The following is a 23,077-nucleotide window of genomic DNA, read 5'->3' as shown; positions in this document are numbered from 1 at the left end:
GTGACGCGACGCTTGGACGGCGGCTGACGAGGGTCAATCCTCGCCGAGGTAAACAAAAACGCGTTTCGCTGCCACCCACCCACCCTCGCAACTGCCGTAAGAACCCGGGGCCACGTCGACCCCTCCGCCGCCGACGCAGCGAACGGCCGGTCGGTTTCGTTTGTAGCCGTATGTATATTTATTAACTTTGTCGACGCATTGTGACGATTTTTTTTTTTAAAAAAAGATTACTTTTGTGTGTTGTCATTGTTGAATGCGTGTCGAAAAGAGAAAGAAAGCTGGATTGGTTGGCGAGGCACGGAGCGAGCGTGGTTGCCCTGCCTGCCTGCCTGCGCCTGCCGTATAATGTGATCGTAGCTACTGCCGCTTGAGTTGATGATGGTGATGATGCACGTTGATGTGGGTGAGTGGTTCCGTGTCACTTGAATTGCCCGATTAATGTCGTGGGTCGTTGTTGTTGCTGTTGAAACGCGCGTTTAGCCTTTCATTGAGTGTCGCGTGTTGTGGCGTCGTAAGGCATCGTAATATATTCGCCGTCATTTTCGGTCTATAAAGGTGAAGTAGACAATTGTGAGGCGAGGAGGACACGTGGCCAGGTGAGGAGTTACGTGGTCAGGTGAGGAGACGGGTGATCAGAAAAGGAGACGAGGTGAGGAGGCGCGTGGCCAGGTGAGCTGACAGACGCTCCTATGAGACACGTCAGGTGAGGAGACGCGTGGTCAGATAAGGTGAGCAGGTGAGGAGGCGCGTGGCCAGGTGAGCTGACCGATGCTCCTATGAGACACGTCAGGTGAGGAGAAGCGTGGTCAGATAAGGTGAGCAGGTGAGGAGGCGCGTGGCCAGGTGAGCTGACCGATGCTCCTATGAGACACGTCAGGTGAGGAGACGCGTGGTCAGATAAGGTGAGCAGGTGAGGAGGCGCGTGGCCAGGTGAGCTGACAGATGCTCCTATGAGACACGTCAGGTGAGGAGACGCGTGGTCAGATAAGGAGACGAGGTGAGCAGGTGAGGAGACGCATGGCCAGGTGATTAAACACGTGGTCTCAGATGGGACGAGGTGAGCTGACGTTTTGTCAAGTGAGCAGGGATTTGCTCGTGTGATGGAGCATATGGTCAGGTGAAGGCATCATTCACCAGGTGACATCCGAAAGCTTGTCTCATTCCCGTTCTCGAGTTTATGCTTCCTTAAACCCAGGTCTCCCTTTATTGAGAGACTCTGAAAAGCGGCCGTGAGTCAAGTGTCGTGGATCCGTGCGCTCTGTGACTTGTTAAATCAAATCACTGTTGAGAAATGACAACGGCTTAGCTGGGCCTTCATCCAGCAGCGGATTGATCATGGCTGATGATGACGATTACCTCTACATCAAATATTTTTTTAAATTCTATTATTACGCCTGTTTACACAAGAAAGCCAACCCTGTGTCTCATTCATGACTCTTTTTCAGGATGTTCTTGCCAAGTTTTTTTTGGGGGGGGGGCAGGGAGGCGATGATTGCCACCATCTTTTATTAAAAACGAATAGTAATGGAGTCAGGGAATAATAATGTGGGTAATATTTCAAATTTGGTGGGGTCAGGGAATAATAATGCGGGTAATGTTTCAAATTTGGTGGGGTCAGGGAATAATAATACGGGTAATATTTCAAATTTGGTGGGGTCAGCGAATAATAATGCGGGTAATATTTCAAATTTGGTGGGGTCAGGGAATAATAATGCGGGTAATATTTCAAATTTGGTGGGGTCAGGGAATAATAATGCGGGTAATATTTCAAATTTAGTGGGGTCAGGGAATAATAATGCAGGTAATATTTCAAATTTGGTGGGGTCAGGGAATAATAATGCAGGTAATATTTCAAATTTAGTGGGGTCAGGGAATAATAATGCGGGTAATATTTCAAATTTGGTGGGGTCAGGGAATAATAATGCAGGTAATATTTCAAATTTAGTGGGGTCATGGAATAATAATGCGGGTTATATTTCAAATTTGGTGGGATCAGGGAATAATAATGTGGGTAATGTTTCAAATTTGGTGGGGTCAGGGAATAATAATGCAGGTAATATTTCAAATTTAGTGGGGTCAGGGAATAATAATGCGGGTAATATTTCAAATTTAGTGGGGTCAGGGAATAATAATGCGGGTAATATTTCAAATTTAGTGGGGTCATGGAATAATAATGCAGGTAATATTTCAAATTTAGTGGGGTCAGGGAATAATAATGCGGGTAATATTTCAAATTTGGTGGGGTCAGGGAATAATAATGCGGGTAATGTTTCAAATTTGGTGGCGTCAGGGAATAATAATGCAGGTAATATTTCAAATTGAGTGGGGTCAGGGAATAATAATGTGGGTAATATTTCAAATTTAGAGGGGTCAGGGAATAATAATGCGGGTAATATTTCAAATTTGGTGGGGTCAGGGAATAATAATGCAGGTAATATTTAAAATTTGGTGGGGTCAGGGAATAATAATGTGGGTAATATTTCAAATTTGGACCATGAATCTGGTGCAATGGCTTCCGCTTGTGAGTGATGTCACGGGATCAGTAACGTCCTCTGCAGTGATTTTACACGGTAGACACACCGCAGTATTAATCGGGGCGGCCGCCGGAGCCGAACCGCGATCCTCTTCAACGAGCGGCAAAGGCGCCACCGCTGGGGCACGTCACCACCATGGGGTGAAGTGGTGGCGAAGTGGATAGTGCGCTGCACTGCGAACCCGGCAACCCGAGTTCAATTATTTTATGTATGTACAGGGACTCCTATATGTACGAACGAGTTAGGTTCAAGAGGTCTGTTCGTAAGTCGATTTGTTCGTAAGTTCAACTTTACTCCTGTCCATTCCAAACATGTTTTACGGCATGTACACTAAACACGGGGAATGGCTTTAAAAGTTTATAATCTCCTGTAGATGTCTAGATGCGACTGGTTCTTCATGTTCTGCAGATGTAGATGATTATTCCTTTTGGTGCTTGTGTTTCCTCTCTACTCTCTTGAAAAACTTACCAAGATATGTCTGCACAGTTGCTCTCTTCTCTCCATAAATCAACTTGTAAGAGGCAATAATAGACACCTGACTAAACCTTTCAGTGTTTGGGTCCTGAGACTCGAAACAAGCCAGTGCTTGACACCGAACAACCACCGCCATCTATTGTGCAGCAGTTGAACGACTCTCGATCCGAACAGGCAACTGCACATAGGACGGGTTTGTTCGTATCTCTTAAAGTTCGTAAGTCGAATGTCCGTAAGTAGGGGATTCCCTGTATGTTGAACTTCTTTCGCATTGTACGTAGCCAACCGTGCTAATCGGAGGTGCGATTAGCACAGTTGGCCACAACTGAATAATAAAATTACAGCTGGGCATGATTGTAATGCTTGAGATGGGATGTCATCAAATAAGGTGCTTAGAAATGCTGGGACCTTTAAGCCAGCATCCTTTAAATTCAAATCAGTAGTCAGTGATATTTGACCCGTCTACTTTCACCGACCTACATTGGCCGGCATGGTGAAGCATAGTCAAACAATCCCTACGGTCAACACGTGTATGGTGTGGCGGGAAAATTCATTCAGCAGTGGACAGAGAAAATCACGGGGTTCGTTCCATGTCAACCCAACCCGAGCTTCCCACCTCGAGATAATATTATGTTTGCTGATAGTTTTTGTCGAGGCAGTTACCAGATCATGTAAGAAACCGGGCCAAATATTAAAGCTCGGTGAATAATATTTACAGAGATGCATCCGCTAAGGTGGCTCAGCAGGTAGAGTGAGCAGTCATTGCAAGGTTGCGCGTTCAAATTCTGCTTGGGGGGGGGGGGGGACGACTGAGCCCACCAACATCATCATCATCCCTCTGGGGGTCGATAAAATAATTCCTAACACTTTGTAAGGAAGTCAACAGTGGTTCTGTGGATGATCTCGTCACTGTCATCGGAACGTGGACATCTTCTATCATTGTCTCAGGGCTGTAAACGGAAGATGAGCTGGAAATCACTTTTGTCTTGAGTCGGGGTAGGGCGGAGGGGGATTTTACACTTTAAAAGTGTCTTTGCAGTGATATGAGGATCTTAAATTGATCCGTATTTAGATTAAAGTAGCCCCATGAGTACTTGTGTAGAGATAGGCAGTGAGGTCTCCTGTAGAATTCATGCCAAATAAATCTGAGAGCTTTGGTGAGATACTGTGATGCCGAAGTGGGGGGGGGGTGAGGGGGACAATTTAAGACTGTTCATCTGTAAACATTCTTGAAATTAATTATGAGGGCCCCGTGGTGTATAATTCAGCCTACAACTCTCTGGCCTCCCTCATCTGCTCTGAAGAAGGGCCATTTTCCAAAACATCGCCTGAAATATATTTCTTTATGGCCACAATGTCACTGATGAATGTGACATTTTTGTTGTTATTTGTGCTTGCGTACCACTGCCAATGCAGCAGCAAGCATCGCCAATGTGTTACGTGTTTCATTTACTGTCGGTCGGTATATACAGTGTCTGGAGACAGTGCAAGGAGTGGTAGAACTCATAATGCCAGCTGTCTGCCGGACGATTTAAACTTTAACGTCAAGGGGTGCCCGAGACTGTGGAGAAAACAAACCGGTAAAACCAGTCTGGGCGAGAGCCTCACCACGATGGCTCCACGGGACTCGCCCAGGGAAAGTGTCAGCCGACGCCCATGACCCACACACAATGGTGGGCACGGTGAAAAGAAGAGGAGGAGGCACTGAGTTTGAGCTAAAGAAAAATTGAGGGTTGACGGGTCGCCAGTGAAAGACAGCAGTTTAGCTCAATGGGCCTTGGCCGGGTTGGTAGCGGTGGTGGTTGGTGGTGGTGGTGGCGGCATGTGGCTCCTGCCTATGATCTTGCACTGTGGAGGCAGCGGCGGAAGTTGGTGGATCACCGCACAAAATGTTGCGCAACTCCCTTCCCGTGGGCATCGAGATGGCCTACCCTGGCTGTGCCAGGGGAAGGCGGTTCAGCAAAAAATGTGGACTGCGCTTGTCCCGCCTCTATGGGATCGAGCGTTTCCCCCCCTCGCACGTGTGGGTTTTCTCCGGGTGCTCCGGTTTCCTCCCGCATGTAAACACTGATTAATTGGCCAGTGACACCTTGATATATAGAGGACTGCAGAGCTTGGGGTGGGGGAGAATTTGGCACCAGCTCACCGCGTGGCTGCTGCTGCTGCCTTCCCACTCGTCTGTGGTTCCTCCTTCTGTCGCCTCTGAGTCGTCCTCTCACTACTGTGTGCGGTACACCTTGAAATAATTATATAATTATTACCCGAAATGAACTGACCGACTGACAATGGCCCGGGGATACAGAAAGGTCAAAGAAACAATGCTCTGAACCTCGTGTTCCCCTTTTAGTCTCGCAGTTTAATTCCAAGCACGACTCTCTTTCTCTCTCCACGATTCTCTGCGCACTGTATTTTTTGTTTTTTTGTTGGTACTTAATTCCACTTTAACCAACTCCAAACATAATCGACGGCATTTAAATCGACTAATAATTTCGTGCCAACTAAGTGGAGAATATAAGTAAGCAAAGTAATTAAGTCGATGACTCAACCTCTCTCTTCCACGTTGACTGTCCTCGTAAATGTTTTCAGCAGCGGCGGTTCGATAAAACTCTGGAGCAGTTTCGACATTCAGTGTTTCGTCAGCAGTCAGGCATGGCTCGCTTCAACCAGAGCTGCCGAACTGCCAGATGTCTTTCGGCAAGGACCCATGTCTCTGTTCGATAGAGCTCCTAGTTCGACGCAAAACTCTCATCGTACAGAACGATCTTTGGTGTCGTCGCGGACAATATACTTGACCGGTGGACCCGCTGACCTCTAACCCGACCCCCCCCCCCCTCCGACCTGACCTCCCGCAGCGCCCCGCCGTTTGCCGCGGGCGGCAATGCCGCTGCCACGGTGACGGTGGCCATGTCGCTGGGGCGCATTTTCCGCCAAGCGTCGGAGCTGCTGTCGCCGCAGCGAGCAACAGCGGCGGCGCGCGGGGCGCGCGGCGGGGAGATCGTCTTCTCCAAGAACAATGTCTGTGTCCACCCCACGGAGGGCGTGCACGCCGGCCAGGAGCTGCACTACCCCGGTGAGAGAGCGTGCCCGGGTGTTTGTAGTAGCGCAGTGGTTAGCGGCTCTACGAATCTTGGTGACGCGGCTTCGTTTCCCGCTCACGATTATTTGAACAGGTCCTGGGCCTTCCCTAGGTCGACCTGGTGCGGTGTGTAAACATCCCAACTGGGGAGACAAAGGCGGCCAGGTGTGGTGCTGGAAACCCACCCCCTCGTGTGCCAAGCCAGCCTTCATAGATGCTCGCGAGTAGCACTTTCTCCTACAGTCTGTTAAGGCTATACGCGGGATCTTTGTCCTTGCAGAACGCTGGGTGGCTATAACGCAGAAAGCTTGCCTAGTAGGGAGCACAGTTGGTGCTACTGCCAGTAATCTCAGTCAATCCATGACACCTGGGTCTGTTCCGTGACCTGCCAACGTGCCTTGGACACTTGACGTGGCCTTAAGGTTGACCTCGCATGACACGAGCACCGTGATGACGTCACCGCCACTGTATGGTGAACGGCGGTTGTTGTTGCACGCACGTGTGATGAGCGGTGGTGCAGTGGTTAGCGCACTGCGACCCGAGTTTGATTCTCGCTCGCAACCAAAAACACTAGTGACGACTGCCTCAACTGGTCCTGGGTCTCTCCTAGGTCAACTCGCCCCCAAATGAAAACCTGGTGTGGTGTCTAAACATGGCCACTCGGGAGACAAAGGGTGTGGTGCTGGCCACCCAGCCCATTGTGTGCCGTGCCGGCCTTCATAGGTGCTCGCTAACAGCACCTGCCTCAATAAGTCATGTTAAAAGCTATTCGGGAGATCTTTTCCTTTGTTGTGAATGCGTGGGCACATACATACACAAGTAGGGGGAGAGATGCACTACCCAGGTGTGTGTGTGAACACACGTGCAAACACGTGCATACATGCAGACGCGCACACACCTAACGCGAGCTACATTACCCAGGTGGGTTATAACCGCGCACATGCATACAATAGATATGTACACGCACGCACATGCTTACACGCACAAGTTACTCTACCGAGTAGCGTGCCATTACACGCACACGGTGTACGTACATACACACGGATACATTCACGCACGCGCACACAATGAAAGCATGCTGCCATACCCGGGTCTGTGTGGTTTCACTATAACAACAACATTAACAGCCGCCAATCGTGACTAAGTGGCTCTCTGCTGCAGGAGGTTACGGGAGACATCCAGGTGTTATGAGTTAGAGACGACTGGCAGATACACCACCTGTATTCCCCCCTACCAACTGTGCCAAAGGCAAATGCAAGGATCCACCGTATAGCCTTAACAGAATGTTGGGGAAAGTGCTGTTAGCGAGCACCTATGAAGGCCGGCACGGCACACGAGGGGGTTGGTGGCCAGCACCGCACCCGTTCATCCTTTGTCTCCCTAGTGGTGATGTTTACACACCGCACCAAGTACTCTTTTGAGGCTGAGTCGACCTAGGGGATGCCCGGGACCAAGTTCAAATATTCTCTACCAATGTCAATCATGGCCAGAAATGAAACTCGGGTCACAGGGTTCATAGCACGGCGCTCTAACCGCTGCACCACCGCTCCACGCCCCAAGGTATAAAGTTCGGGTAAACAGAAGGTAAATTAAAATAAAATAACAGGTGTTGTATTACCTGTCTCTTCCCAGAATTTCTGTTGTCATTTTAATTTACCTGTTACAGGTTTGGGCAGGTTCACAGGGCCTGGCACAACACAGCAACGCCCCAGTTTCACTCTCGCAAACCATCAATTATTGTCATCATCGCACGTGATTTATCCACTGCTGGATGAAGGCCTCCCAGAGCCGCTTCCATCTCACACGGTCCCATGATGCAATGACGACTTTTAGTTCCTGTGCGCGAGATGATCTCCGCGAAGTCCGACGTTTCAAATCGAGTGCCCGGGAGCTTCTTCCGAATTCAGTTCGGCCCCGTGAAGAAGCTCCCTGGCAAGCGGAGCGAAACGTCGGACTTGGTGCGGAGCGAAACAGCATGCGCACCGTGCGCATGCTCGCGCGTACGTGCGCGTGACTGCTGCTCCCCCCCCCCCATCCCGCCCTCCCCGCGTAGGCTACCTGTGCGTGGAGTTTGACGAGGGCTGGGGGGGCGGCGGGGGCTCCCTGCTGCTCACCTGGGTCCCCAACGCTCGCATCGAGCGCGAGGACGAGGAGGCGCTTCGCTACGTCACCCCCGAGAGCTCGCCCGTGAGACGGGGGTCCGCCACGCTCACCAGGTGAGGAGGGGGGTGGGGGAGGGGAGAGACAAAGGCGGCCGGGCATCATGCCGGCCACCCACCTTGTGCGCCGTTCCGGCCTTCGTAGGCTTCCACTCGCTAACAGCACCTGCTCCGGCACTGGTTAAAGGCTACCCGGGGGGAATCTTTGTCTTTGTTTGTGTGCCACAGCAACAAGAGGCGACACACGGTCGGGGAGTGCAGTCCAACGCACGGCGCCGTGCGGCCCGACCGCCTCTCCTCCTCGCTGTCGCTGCCGGGGAGCTCGCTGGAGCGGCTCCCCGCTCACGGGTCCAACGCCCCCCACGGCCAGGACCCCCCCTCCGTGGCGGAGGCATGCGGAGCGAGTCACCCCGGGCCGCATGGGTGCGTCGAGCATCGTGCATCTTTATTCAGCGCATCGCGCATCACACTACAGAACCGTCTTCACGTTTTAGCGCTTAACTTTTACATTTTTCTTGATTCCTGGGCATGGCTGATATCAGTGGCGCGTGGTATCTGAACTGGTCTGGAACCCAGGTTCAGAAGCTGTATTCAGAATCTTTATTTATCCTGGCGGAATCCGATGAGCTGTGAAGCTCTTTTTTTTCACAGATGTCCAGTAGTCTGGGCGAGCGGCCTCCTCCGACCCGGCACAGGGAGGCATTCGTCCAGCAGTGGATTTAATATATTTATGAAAACCACGGTTGCTGAGCAACTTCAACCTAATTACCACCAATACCAATTGTCCAGGAACAAACAGCACTATTGGAGATGCAATATAATAAGAGTTGACACGTCTCTTGAATTGGGACAGGTTATCATTATAATACATACCTATGAATTTCACGAGGGTCCTGCATTTGGAGTTTTATTTTCAGATGTTTTCAGCCAGTGAGTGAGTGTTTATTATTACCCGTGTGGGAGGAAACCGGAGCACGTGGAGAAATCCCCACGCCTTGCGCGAGGGGGCAAGGCAGTTGGAAACAAATTGCGATCAGTTCACTCGCTCTACTGCCTTCTCCTGGCAAGCCCACCCACGGGTAGAAGGGAGTTTCGCAGGCCATCTGTGTGGTGATACGCCAACCCATCCCTGCTGCTGCTGCCTCCACTTCAGTGCTGGGTTATGGGCAGCGGCCACGTTCAGCAGCAGAGCCGGCAGAACTTTGGGAAAGAGATGATGGAAGAGAAATGAGCAGACGGCGGAGAGGTTAGATGTATTTGTGAAGGGTGCGGCGTGCCGTGAGTTTGTGTTCTGTTTAAGAGTGGTGTTTGGGGTCGCGCCGCCCGTGTGGCTTCGAGGTCACAGCGCCGAGAGCGGAGCTGGCACTGCCTGGCTGCGCCAGCGCCGCGTTTCTGACACAGCCGCGATGAACCCCCTTGGACGTTGTTTTGGAGGTAAAATTGCAAAGAATGTATTTGAGTCTGGTCGTGTGTGAATTTTCTGTCTCTCAGCGATTGCCTTTTGACCTCGGTCTCGTCTGCCGGATGCAACGGGTCCCCGGTTTCCACGGAAACCAGCTCCACGGCAACCTCTGCCCAGAATTCCTCCGACTCGGTCCAGCCCAGCGCCGCCTCTTCCTTCTCCTGCCCACCCAGCACCGACACCAACCAATCGGGCGTGGCCATTCAGCTGAGCACCCCTGGCGATAGCCAGTCGGAGCCCGGCTTGCTCCCAAGCCCTGGCAATGGTCAATCAGATGTGACCATTCAACTGAGCACCCCCGGCAATAGTCTATCAGAGCCTATCTTCCTCCCGAGCCCCGACAACGGCCAATCAGAGCTCAGCTTCCTCCCTAGCCCTACCAACGGCCAATCGGAGAGAAACCTCTTCCCCGTTACCCGCGGCGACAGCAAGGACAGTAATGGCAACAATAACAAGGCAACCCCATTGGCCACCATCGCGGAGGACGGCAGCCAATGGGTGCCTCCGTTACTGGTGTGCGGCGAGGACAGGGGGCGGCCATCTGAGCGGGGGGACGATGGGCGGGGCGAAGGGGGCGGTGTGGCCGGCGGGGAGGAGGAGGAGGTGTCCCCCAGGGCCCCCTGGGAAACGGACCCCGGCTGGGGGGCTCGGTGGGGAGTTGAGGGGGGCCCCGGGGAGATGAGCTGGGACGAGCGGCTAAAGCTGTCAACGCTGGAGCAGGTGGACGGGGTGTTCAGCGTCGACCTCGGTCACATGAGGTCGCTGCGGCTGTTTTTCAGGTGAGGGGCTCACTGACGTCGCTGGGCTTGTAGCACCTCACAAAAAAGGGGAAAAACCTATTATCATGATTCTTTAGCTTTTGCAGGGCGAGAAAACCCATTATTGGCACAGGTTTGGAAACTGATAGATTAATCAGCAAGCGGGCAGAAAGTTGCGCGGCCTTAAATGAATGCCCAAAGCGTTGTGTTAACATCAGCGCTGGGGAGAACAAGGCGGCCAGGCATGGTGTTGGCCACCCACGCCCTTGTGTGCTGTGAAAATGGGCCCCCATTGGTCTCCATGTGACACTTTCCCCATGTGACATGACTCCCTGTCTGACACTTGTCCCCATATGCCAATGGACTGTTCCCCATTTGACACTACTCAGCTAGCAGGGCAGCTCTAGTGGAGACGACTGTGATTGCGATTCAGGAGAGTCAATACATTGTCCGTTGTGACCCCGCCTCTGTGTGCCACTGAACCCTGCGTGCCACCGATCCCCGCGTGCCGCTGCCCAGCAAGGAGGGCGGCTCGAGTGGCCACTTTGTGATCGCGAGCCGGGAGAGTCAGTACAAGGTTTTCCACTTTCACTGCGGAGGACTCGACCGCCTGGCCGACGTCTTCCAGCGATGGAAGTGCTGCACCCTCGCCTCGCCCACACACCAGGCAAGACGCGGCAGCATCGCAACAGCCACACCTACCTCCGCACCAACCACACCTACCACTGCACCAACCACCGCACCAACCACCGCACCAACCACTGCACCAACCACACCTACCACTGCACCAACCACCGAACCAACCACACCGACCACCGCATCAACCACACCTACCTCCGCACCAACCACACCTACCACCGCGCCAACCACCGCACCAACCACACCTACCACTGTACCAACCACCACACCGACCACCGCATCAACCACCACACTAACCACCGCACCAACCACCAACCACTGCACCAACCACCGCACCAGCCACACCTACCACCGCATCAACCATCGCAGCAGCCGCCACATCAACCACCGCACCAACTGCCACGCGAACCTCCGCACCGACCACTGCAGCACCGCACTCCGCCACCGCACCACAACAACCACCATACCAGCTGCCGAACAAACGACTGCACTACCGACCGCAGTACCACACTACACCACCGCTCCCCGAGGTCGACTCGGCTTCATACAGTGCAGTGTGTTGTAAACATCAGCACCGGGGAGACAAAGGCTGCAGGGCGTGGTGCTGCCCATCCCACCACTTTGTGTACTACGCCAGCCATCATAGGCGCTCGCTAAAAGCAATTGCCCCAGCAGTCTATTATGGGCTAATCCGGGGGATATCTTTGCCTTTGTGTGTGTACGTCACGGCCACTTTGGGTTGTCAATGTCTCTGATGTCGACTCCGCTCGGTGCGCGCGCAGGTGAGCGACAGCCGCTCCTACCTGCACTTCTGCGTGAACGAGCCTGTGGGGGGCGTGGAGGGGGGGGCGCACCCGGAGGAGGGCTGCTACCGCCAGCTGAGCCGCTGCTCGTGGCTCGAGCACCTTACGGCCGACGGCCGCGTCGAGGAGGACTACAAGATCCGCAAGGTGCGGGCACCGCTCGCGCCGCACGTCGTGCTCCGCTCCGCTGAGGGGCGACGTCAAGGACCCGCACCGCACCGGGCGTGGCGAGGGGCGGCAGGGAACCGAGTTGTGCGGCCGGCGTCACGTCCCGTGGCGGACAGATTCGTAGAAGCGACGCCGTGGTTCGGAGATGTTGTCTCCCTCGCCTGGTATGCGGGAGGTCGTGGGTTCGATCCCGACCCTGACGACGCCTGCTGTATATTCGGCGTGGACGATTTGGCTGCTGCCATAAATTTCCCGCCACGTGATGATAAGCCACTTCGTTGAGCTATCATTTGTGAGCAGATCGCTTCTGAAAAAGAGCTACGCACCTCAGTCGCTTTTATTTAGCTGGTAAATGAAACATAGTTGAATGGTTTGTAGTTTAGTAAGGAGGGGCGCCACTGCAAGTTACTCCTCTGGGAGCACGGCAGCAGCAGCAGAAATCGTCGCCCCCTGCTTCGGAATGCCCTGCTCTCCAACAACGACACGAACGGCAAACGCGCAAAAATATATTGGTGAGTTAGGCGGGCGAGCCATGGAATTGTCATTCTTTATAGCACTTGCTTACTCACCCAGGAAAGTCTTACTGAGTCTCACGACTTTTTCAGAATGTTACTGTTGATAATCCACTGCCGAGTTTTCGCACTTGGGGGGCGATGTTGCTACTGCTGCTTCTCTTGCTGTGTGCGATCCCAATTGCGTATTTTGCAGGGGATTTTTCAGCATTGGGATGTTTTGGCCAATACCAGTTGCATAGTGCGTGGTTTTATTTTAGCTATGAGAGGAGGAAACCGGAGGAAAACCCTTGCAGAACAGGGGGAGAGAATACAAACTCCACAGGCTCACACACTCGCAAGCACACTCGCAAGCACACGCTCTCTCTGCAGAACAGGAGGAGAACACATAAACTCCTCTCACGCACTCGCAAACACACTCTCGCACACTCGCTCACTCTGCAGAACAGGAGGAGAACATACAAACTCCACTCACGCACTCGCAAACACACTCTCGCACACTCGCTCACTCTGCAGAACAGGAGGAGAACACGCAAACTCCACTCACGCACTCGCAAACACAATCTCGCACACGCTCACTCACATTCAGCAGAACGGGGGGGGGTGGGGGGGGGGAGAACAGACAAACTCCACGCAGAAATGCACCCAATTCAGAATCGAACCAGGCTCTTCTCGCTGTGAAGGCACCAGCGTTACTGCTGGCTCACAATGGCCGCGTTGGCCACTGTGAAGCAAGCAACGTGACCCGTCCCCCACGCTCCTCATCCTCCTCGTCATCCTCCCTTTCCCATCCTCCCCAGTCGATCTTCTTTGCCGGCGTAGCCACAGAGGTGCGCGGCGAGGTGTGGCCCTTCCTGCTCAAGTACTACTCCTTCCGCTCCACGAGCCACGAGCGCGAGCAGCTCCGCCAGCACAAGCGCCGCGAGTACGCCGACGTGCAGCTCGCACGGTACGCACGCACGCACGCAAGCACACTGTGGGTGTGTGTGTGGTGGGGAGCGGCAGCGCAGCGGTTAGCGGCATTGCGCTGCGAATCCAGGCTTTGACCCGAGTTTCGTTTCCCACTCACGGCCGACACCGGTGACGATTATCTGACACCGGTCCTGGGCCTCCCCTAAGTCGCATTCGGCCCCAAATGAGTACCTGGTACGGTGTGTAGACATCGCCACTAGGGAGACAAAGGCGATCGGGCGTGGTGCTGGCAAACCACCCCCTCGTGTGCCGTGCCAGCCTTCATAAGTGCTCAATAAGAACACTTGCCCCAACAGTTTTTAAGCCTAAATGAAAGATCTTTGTCTTTTTCGTGTGTTTACCGGAGCGGTGATGCAGTGGTTAGCGAGCTGCATTACGAACCCGGCGACCTGCGTTCAATTCTTAGTCACTGCTGAAAACGTTCCTGGACCTCCCCTGTACCTGTGCATACTTGAACATCCCCACAACAGCTCGCACGTCTACCTGTGTGTATTGGTGTGTGCCAGCGTTGGTGTCCACATATCTTCGTGCATGAGTCCTCTGCTGGTGTCCCCGTGCATGCCCCTGTGTCCCCACGTGTCCCCGCGTATCCCCACGTGTCCCCGTGTGCCAGGCTGGGCATGTCTCAGGAGGAGCAGGAGCGCTTCTGGCGGGAGGTGCAGTACACGGTGGACCGCGACGTAGTCCGTACCGACCGCTCCCACCCCTTCTACCAGGGGGAGGACAACCCCAACGTGGAGATCATGAGGTCCCAACCTCGGCCACACCACCAACAAGCCAGACTAGCCACAGGCACACCACCGCCAACCACACCGCGTTCCAGCCACACAATTCACAACCACACAACCGTCAACAACACCACCCCGAGCCGCACCACCTACAACCAACGCCATATCTAGCACCACTGTCAGCCACAATACAGACAGCCACACCACAGTCAGCCACACCACCCCTACCCAGAACACCACTATCACCCCACACCACCACTATCACCTATACCAACATCAGCCAAACAACCCACAGACACACAATCACCGTTAGCCACACCTCTTAGCCACCTCATTAGAGCAGGGGTAAGGGACATCTTCCTTACTGAACGGGCAACCACACCACCCCCCTAACAACCCTTGCCACGACAGTCCGTGTAGTCCGTACAGGGGACCTGTGCCTCTGTCTCAGTGTGTGTGTGGGTGTGTGCGTGTGCTGGCGGTAGTGTAACGGTTAGCGCGCTGCGCTACAAACCCGGCAACCCGGGTTCTATTCCCGCTCACGGCCACCAACACCAGTGACGAATATCTGAACCGGTCCTGAGCCTCCCCTAGGTCGACTCAGCCTCAAATGAGTACCTGGTGCGGTGTGTAAACATTACCACTGCGGAGACAAAGGCGGTCGGGTGTGGTGCTTGCCACCCGTGCTCGTGTTCCGTGCCGGCCTTCATTGGTGCTCTCTCACAGCACTTGCCCCAACGGTCTGTTTAAAGGCTACACGGGGGATCTTTGTCTTTGTGCTGGTGGCCACAGGCAGATCCTGCTGAACTACGCGGTGTACCGTCCGGACGTGGGCTACACGCAGGGAATGTCGGACCTGCTGGCGCCCATCCTAGCAGAGGTGCGCGACGAGGCCGACTCCTTCTGGTGCTTCGTGGGCCTCATGCAGGAGACGATCTTCTTCAGCTCCCCGCGCGACGAGGACATGGAGACGCAGCTGGTGCGGAGCGCCGGGCCGGGGTTCTCTTGTTTACCGTTGGTTGTTTCGTCGGCGTTTCAGTAACAGTTGAAAGCACCCGACGAACTATGACGATGGCTCGTGATCGTTTTTTTTTTCTTTCGTTTGTTCGTCGGATCGCCGCGCGAACAAAACTGCGTGTCGTGCGCCCTCCTCCGCCCGACACGGCCGATTGCTGAAGTTGTCACGACGCGACGAACAAATGCGGCGCCACCGGCCGCGCCGTTGGGAGAGCGATCCGCACGCGCGTTGAACGGTTGGGTTACGGCCGTTCCGCTGGTAGTCACAGCCGGCGTCATCGGGCAGGATTGTGAAATCTTCTTTGGTTATTTCGGTAAAGTCACGTAGAATGAGAATAAAATAATAAATTGATCAAATAAAATAACACAATAAAATTCTCACGACGTTTCGGCCACAACACATAAGCGGCCGAAACAGCGTGAGAATTTTATTGTGTTATTTTATTTTATCAATTTATTATTTTATTCTCATTCTACGTGACTTTACCGAAAGAACCAAAGAAGATGAATCCTTGCAGTCACGAAAGCTTTAAAAGGATTGTGAAATGTTCACTTGGGCCTTGAGTAGGTGGTGCGAAGCCATCGACGTGCGCCTCCCTAGGGGGTGGCAGGAGGTGGCAGGAAGAGTGATTCCTAGAGTTGAATGTATTCGCGTTAGGTGACGGACGTGACGTTAGATTACAATACATTAGTCTGGCAAGGGTGGCATTAGTCTGGCAGGAGTGGCGAATAATAATATTTATCGCGAAGGCCGACGACGTATATCGAAGCTAACGTGCCCGGCGGTCCCACGGCCCCCCCCTCCGTCACCTTGCCCGCCCCCCTCCCTCCCTCCGGTCCTCCAGACGTACCTGCGCGAGCTGGTGCGTCTGATGCTGCCGCGCTTCTTTGAGCACCTGCAGTCGCTGGGGGAGGACGGCCTGCAGATGCTCTTCTGCCACCGCTGGGTGCTGCTCTGCTTCAAGCGCGAGTTCCGCGAGTCCGAGGCGCTGCGCATGTGGGAGGCCTGCTGGGCGCACTACCAGGTGGGGGCGGCGCCAATCACAGTCGCCGCGACGACACCGCCACCACCAGTACTGTCACTGCGAACACCATCACCACCACTACTGTCACTAGCACCACCAGTACTGTCACTGCGAACACCATCACCAACCACTACTGTCACTAGCACCACCAGTACTGTCACTGCGAACACCACCACCACCACTACTGTCACTACCACCACCGTTACCACCACCACCACCAATACTGTCACTGCCACCACCGTTACCACCACCACCAATACTGTCACTGCCACCACCGCCACTACCGTTACCACCGCCACCACCACCGTCACCACCACCACCGCTACACCATCGTCACAACCGTCACCACCGCCCTCGCCATCGCTGCCGCCACCAACCCCGCCCCCATTTCCACCGCCAGCACCACCACCGTAACCACCACCGTCTCCAATGGCACTGATAAAGCCGACGCACGCTGCCGATAACATCCACACAGCCATCGCTACCACAGCAGCCGTCAACGTGAACGGCCGCCGCCGCTGCTGCTGTCATAACCAGCACCAACGGCCCCCTCCATCGCGGTGACTTGGCGTGAGGCGATGATCACGCGGTGGGCTATCGGGAGCGTGCTCGCTGCTTGCTGTTGTGGAGGCTTGCGACTCGAATCCGGCGGCCGCCCTGGTCAATACTGCGACGTGTGACAACGAAAATAATACCGCCATGCGCTATCTACATCCAAATCACGGTGCCGGCGTCGGTGTGCTAATTTGCCAAATGGGAAAATCACACCGCAAATCGCTCGATTTGCTATGATTCACACTGCAGCAACCATCATTGCCCCCTACTCCGGGCAGACCGATGGTTCCAGCTCCTCTGTACTCTAGCCAGCGAGACTCATCCTGGTCCATTCAGCTTTTCGTCTGGTCACACAATCAGCTTCAATCACGGCCACCGAGCTTCTATCACGGCCACTGCATGCCGCTCGCCGCTGCCACCGCTGCTGTGCTCTCGATCTGACGCCTGCTCTCTCTCTCTGCTCGTTTCATGCGAACCTTGGCTGAGCGGGAGGTGAGTGGTGGAGGGGGGTGGGGGGGGACCCTCCGCTGGCGATGCCACGCGTGTGCCGTACATCGTTCTTTCCTCTGTATTTTATTGGAGTTTATTATCTACATCCATCTGTGTGAACCGGGTGGGCTCAGTGAACTCTTGTACTGATGGTACAAACACGAACCAAACTACGCTCGTGCCCATGTGCGTGCGTACGTGTTGTGCTGTTATGGGGAACGGTGGTGCAGTGCTTAGTACACTGCGCTACGAACCCGGTGACCCGGGTTAGATTCCCGTTCATGGCCCAAACATCGGGCACGAATATCTGAACCGGTCCTGGCCCTCCCCTAGGTCGACTTAGCTGGGCGTGGTGCTAGCCACCCTTCTGTGCCTTCATGGGTGCTCTCTAACAGCATTTGCCCCAACCGTCTGTGAAGGCCATAGCAGAGTTTTGTTTTGACGTTTGTCTTTGTATTTCGTCGTGCGTGCGTGTACATTGTGCGTGTTAGCACATTCCCGCTCGCGTGATTGTTGTGCGTGCGTGCGTGCGCTTTGCATAGGTGATCGAGTAGGTGAGTGTGTGTGGATGGGTGAGTGAGTGAATGGGCGAATGGGTGTGTTGTTGTTTCTTACAGTGTGATGGTTGAACAGCGCTCGAGACTGAACGGTCGGTCTGATGAGCTTATATTCCCGGGTGTGCATGCGTTCCCCTGGTAGGATCGTGGGTAATGGAGCCTCGGCGCAGCGGCGACTAGTACACGGCGACACGAGTTTGATTCCCGCTCACGAATTCCTGAACTGGTCCTGGGCCTCCCTGAGTTAGACTCGGCCCTTAAATGAGTTACCCCCGGTGCGGCGTCCGTAAAACGTGAGCGCTGGGGAGACGAAGGCGGCCGGGCGCGTTGCCGGCCGCGCAGAGCCTTCTTCGCGAGCGCTCGCCGATGCAGAGCTTGGTCCAAGCGGTCTGCTGAGGCTACACGGCGGGGGCGGGGGATCATTGTCTTTGTGCTCCTCCAGACGGACTACTTCCACCTGTTTGTGTGCCTGGCCATCATGGACACGTACGGGGGCGTGGTGGTGCAGCGTGGGCTCTCCGCAGACGCCATGCTGCTGCACTTCACCAATCTCGCCGGTCACATGAGCGGGAAGCTCGTACTCATTAAGGTCAGAGGGCGCCCCCCCCCCCTGCCCCCCCCCCCCCCCCCCCCATACAAAAGTTTTAGAATTTTTGTTTCCAGAAATGTTTTCTCTGCATGGCGCTCTGAAGCCATTTGTTGGGTCTGCTGAGCTACATTTTACGTAGCGTCATTCATGCCCACAGCATCCCACAACACTTTACATTAATTATATATAAGGGTCAAATTCCACATACGCAGTTGGGTGCGTACGACGTGAAAGAAGCCCAACAAAGATCAAAACAAACAAAGATCCCCCATATAGCCTTAACAGACTGTAGGGGCAAGTGCTGTTAGCGAGCACCTATGAAGGCCGGAACGGTACACGACGTGAAAGAAGCCCAACACACATACACGCACGTACATAGCAAGCAAATGAAAACCCTACCACTGCCAATCAAAATCTAAAAATGAATAACCAAATTAATAAATGGCCCCAAAGCAAAAAACACAAACCACATAAAGTTATTGAAACAATTAAAATGTTTAATAATAATTCTGCCACCAGGCTTTGGTGGACGGAATCCGATTGGGTGTGGTCACCGTCATTAAGCAAGCGTAGTTTTTAATTGTATATTTTTTATTTAAAAAATATTATTAATCCTCCTACCACGGGGTGGTTCTGTGTGCGCCGTTGCCGCAAGTTTCCTCAGCCTACGACCCAAGCGCCTGCAGTGCCCCCCACGTTATCATCGCCATATGTCGAAAATAATAACGATGAATAAGCAGTAATAAATAAGCCAATAAAAATAATAGTTCATGCCTAAATGCGTCGGCAACTCGGCACGCGCCCTTACGTCCCCACCTCAGGTGGGGACGTAAGGGCGCGGTTGTTCATAAGCGGCTGTGGGGCTCTGTAGAGAGCAGCAGAGGGCAGCAGACTCCATGGTTCTGTACGCCGATGCTCCAGCATCTCTGCTCCCCCTCCAGCCGTCACCAATCCGCACTGAGCGGCGTGGTGAAGTATGGACAAATGACCGCCGCAACCCGCGCGGCGTGGGGAGGCCCTCGTCCAGCAGTGAGTTGACAAAGATGGCCGTGCATGTCGCGAGGCATCCCGTCGCTGACGAGACGCGCGTCGCGTTGCGCGTGAGAATAAACGGTTGACTCACCTCCTCCTCACTCTCCCACTCGCCTACTCGCTCTCCCACCCACTCACCCACTCGCCCACCCACCCACTCGCCCGCCCGCCCACTCGCCCGCCCACCCGCTCGCCCACTCGCTCACCTAACCACTCACCCACCCACTCACCCACTCTCCCACCCCACCCACCCTCTCTCCCTGTGGCCCACGCAGGCGCGGGGCCTGCTGTACCGCTTCCGCCTGCTGCGCCGCATCCCGTGCAGCCTGCACTCGCTGTGCGTGCGCTGCGGCTCGGGGATGTGGGACTCGGGCTACGTGCCGGCCGTCGAGTGCACGGGCGCCCACCTCGACGCCGACGGCTGCCCCTACGGGGGGCTGCCCCCCTCGCTGGCCGCCGAGCCCGCTCCGTGACACACCCCCCCCCACCCCTTCCACGTGGCCTCTCGTGACCTCCCGTGACCTCCCCCTGCTCGCTGCCATCTTGTCTCCCTGACCCCCCTCCTCTTGCTCCCCCCCCCCCTCTTAATCCCTACCCCCCCCCCCCCGCCCACGTGACCACCTCCCTGCTACTCCCTGACCTCCTGTGCCACTCTCGGTGCCACTCCCTGGCCAGTATATCGAGGGCTCGTGCCCGAGGGCTGGATAGATCGGCACGGTTGGCTACGTGCGGCGTGAAGGAAGTTCAAGACACATACATACACATACAGAGGTCACTTTGGCGTCAAATCAAGTGCCGTCCTACTCGGAATCAGAATGTTTATTTATACTGGAGGAATTCTATGAGCTGTAAAGCTCTTTCTCACACGTGTCCGGTAGGGGCGGGTCAGAACGTTACAACAAACAGTACAGAAAAACGACAGGAGCGGAAACGGCCAATCGGATGTCGTGTATCTGCCCGCCGAGCCGGGGGTTGGGGCAAGCCGCCACCCCCCACCCAACCAACCCCTCTCCTCCGCACTCCAAGGGTCATGGTCAACATGATCCGGCTTGCAAATCTCCGTTCTATAAAGTGGTGGGGGAGGGGGGGGGGAGCTTTTAGCTCTGCTTGCCCACCTCTGCGCTTCAATTAAATCGGAACATATCAGGGGAAGCAGGATATGTCGCAATACCGGAGGCGGAGGGGAGAAAACCAGGACAGGCGGCAACGCCGCTCAAAGAGGTGCATCGTGTGGGTAACTCTACCCGCGATGCACCTGTGCACGCTGGTCCAGGTGCGCTGCTCTAAAATATACATTCTTGGTTCTTTCGGTAAATTCACGTTGAAGGGAAAACAATAAAGTAATAAAAATATATCTAAAACAATAAAATTATCACGACGTTTTCGACTGCAACACAAGCAGTCGTCACCAGGTGTGAAAACCAACCTGATGACGACTGCTTGTGTTGCAGTCGAAACGTCGTGAGGATTTTATTGTTTAATATATATTTTATATTATTTTATTGTTTTCCCTTCAACGTGACTTTACCGAAAGAACCAAGAATATGAATCACTGCAGTCAGTGATTCATATTGCGTGGCGAGAACACCGCGTACGCTTTTCCAGCCCACGACCGAGCCACGCCGAGCCAGCCCAGCGTGGCCGGGCCGGTTTTCCACCACGGAACTAGAACCGTGCCGCCGACGTCGCCTCCGCAACGGAACGAGTGGGCACGCGTCGGTCACGCGAGAATGTTGGTGAGACTATCGATAGTTTTCGCAAGGTTCTCACGGAGAGGAGCTACTGCCCCCCGCGTCCGTCGAACCGCTGTTTCTCTAGAGGAGCTGCAGGTGACATTGCAAGTTACAGTGCCAGGTTCTCGTTAATATTGTGCTACCCAACAGGTAATGATTAGCCCGAGGATGCCATAAAGCGTTATACAGGGGACAATATTTATCTATATTACCCGAGACTTCAAGGCGACGTTACGTTTTGCTCACCTCACGTGACGACGTGTGGGTGGGTGGGTGAGTTACTCGACAGAGGGGGAAGACTTATCTGGAGCGCCGGCGTCCGACGTTTCGCACCACGTGCCGGGAAACCTTCCAGGAACCGAATTCGGTTCCTTCCGGAGCCTCGCATTTCAGGAAGTGAATTTGGCGAATAACGTTGCCTGCTTTCACGGTCTTATTTCGTAGCCAAATAGGACGACGCTGCTCGATCGATGCGAATGCTTGCTGCGAGAGACGACAGCAAGACATTTCGACGGCCGAGTTGGATTTGCAGAGTTGATGTGAAGAGGGAGCGAGACGAAAGGGATGAGAGGCAAATTTAACGGAGCAGCGCCCTCGGTGAGCAAGGCATCGCCCCCTCCGCTGGCCCTCGAAGCTTTCTGACCGTGCGTGCGTGCGTGCATGCTTGCGCGCGTGTGTGTGATGTTGCCTGTCTGTGTGATTCTGTCTGCGTTTCTGTTTGTGCCTGCCTGTGAGCGGTGGTGCGGCGGTTAGCGCACCCGCGCTACGAAACCGGCTATCACCCGAGTTCGATTTTCCGCTCACGGCCACCACCAACACGGTTGACGGTTAATCGAACCGGTCCTGGGCCTCCTCTTAGTCGACTCGGCCTCAAATGAGTACGCGATGTGTACAATATTAGCACCGGGGAGACAAAGGTGGCCGGGCGTGGTGCCGGTCACCCACCGCCTAATGCGCTATGCAGCGTTCATAGGTGCTCGCCAACAGCGCTTGCCACAGCGTATGTCTGTGTGTGCGTACGATGTGTCTGCCTGTCGTGTGTGTGACAGCCCGGCGATTATCTGAACCGGTCCTGGGCCTCCCCTAGGTCGACTCAGCCTCAAATGAGTACCTGGTACGGTGTGTAAACATCGCCACAAGGTGGCCGGGCGTGGTGCTGACCCACCCACCCCTTTGTGTGCCGTGCCGGCCTTGGTAGGTGCTCGCTAACAGCGCTTACCCCTACAGTCTGTTGAGGTTCTACAGGGGATCTTTGTCTTTGTGGCAGGCCGTATACATGGACAAGATCCAGAATTGCTCGAAACCCAGGGTCTTTCGAGTCTCTTGGTCTTCATTTGCCCAGACCCAGCGACGACCAGGGAATGGCTGTGTCTGTAAATATTTATTTCGTGGGTCTTGTGTTTTTATAACGCTCAGCTTTGTTAATGATTTTAGATGGGGGGGGGGGGGGGGGGGTTATGTTTTGTTGTCACGGTACTGTGTTTAATATGACATTAAAAAAAGTCTGCATACCGCCGGAGAGCCTGGTGTTCGTGAAGATGTGAGCGGCGGGCTAACGACACGCGCGTGCTCCCTCCGATCACGTCTAGCGACGTCGATCGTCGTCGTCAGCCATGATCTATCCGCTGCTGGCTGGAGTCCTTCCCAAGCCATCGCCATAGCCCGCGGTCCTGCGATTGCGATGGTCCAATCCGGCTCCACCAAAGCTTCCGAAACGGCGGCGGCGCGGTGGCGCGTTTGCCCGTGGCGGGCCCCGGCAAATAGCGCGGTAACGAAGCTCCTCGGCGCCACCGCC

The 23,077-nt window shown here is 54.5% G+C and overlaps 1 protein-coding gene across 1 annotated transcript; it reads left to right on the top strand.

Annotated features, from left to right (window-relative positions):
* The first annotated feature begins 60 nt into the window (after positions 1 to 60).
* On the top strand, positions 61 to 22,801 carry LOC116949524 (TBC1 domain family member 16-like). The gene is made up of 13 exons (XM_032966929.2): positions 61 to 168; positions 5,861 to 6,078; positions 8,138 to 8,300; positions 8,472 to 8,666; positions 9,735 to 10,484; positions 10,983 to 11,130; positions 11,885 to 12,052; positions 13,386 to 13,534; positions 14,171 to 14,305; positions 15,078 to 15,264; positions 16,148 to 16,327; positions 18,371 to 18,517; positions 19,825 to 22,801. The coding sequence occupies exons 2-13, from the start codon at positions 5,913 to 5,915 to the stop codon at positions 20,020 to 20,022; spliced, it is 2,586 nt and encodes an 861-aa protein (XP_032822820.1). The 5' UTR covers positions 61 to 168; positions 5,861 to 5,912; the 3' UTR covers positions 20,023 to 22,801.
* Positions 22,802 to 23,077: the final 276 nt, after the last annotated feature.

Source organism: Petromyzon marinus, chromosome 37 (genome assembly GCF_048934315.1).
Source record: "Petromyzon marinus isolate PM22_M1 ecotype Great Lakes invasive population chromosome 37, UKy_Petmar_22M1.pri1.0, whole genome shotgun sequence".
In the NCBI taxonomy this organism is placed as follows: domain Eukaryota; kingdom Metazoa; phylum Chordata; class Hyperoartia; order Petromyzontiformes; family Petromyzontidae; genus Petromyzon; species Petromyzon marinus.
The sequence above is the reverse complement of the archived record's forward strand: the minus strand, read 5'-3'. Positions and strand labels throughout refer to the sequence as shown.

What these genes read in the sequence shown, in the direction of transcription:
- LOC116949524 (XM_032966929.2), top strand. Translation starts at nt 5,913, where the DNA reads ATGTCGCTGGGGCGCATTTTCCGCCAAGCGTCGGAGCTGCTGTCGCCG. An exon ending in GGGTCCGCCACGCTCACCAG is followed by an intron (nt 8,301 to 8,471) that starts GTGAGGAGGGGG and finishes TGTGTGCCACAG; the next exon opens with CAACAAGAGGCGACACACGG. An exon ending in AGGACTACAAGATCCGCAAG is followed by an intron (nt 12,053 to 13,385) that starts GTGCGGGCACCG and finishes CATCCTCCCCAG; the next exon opens with TCGATCTTCTTTGCCGGCGT.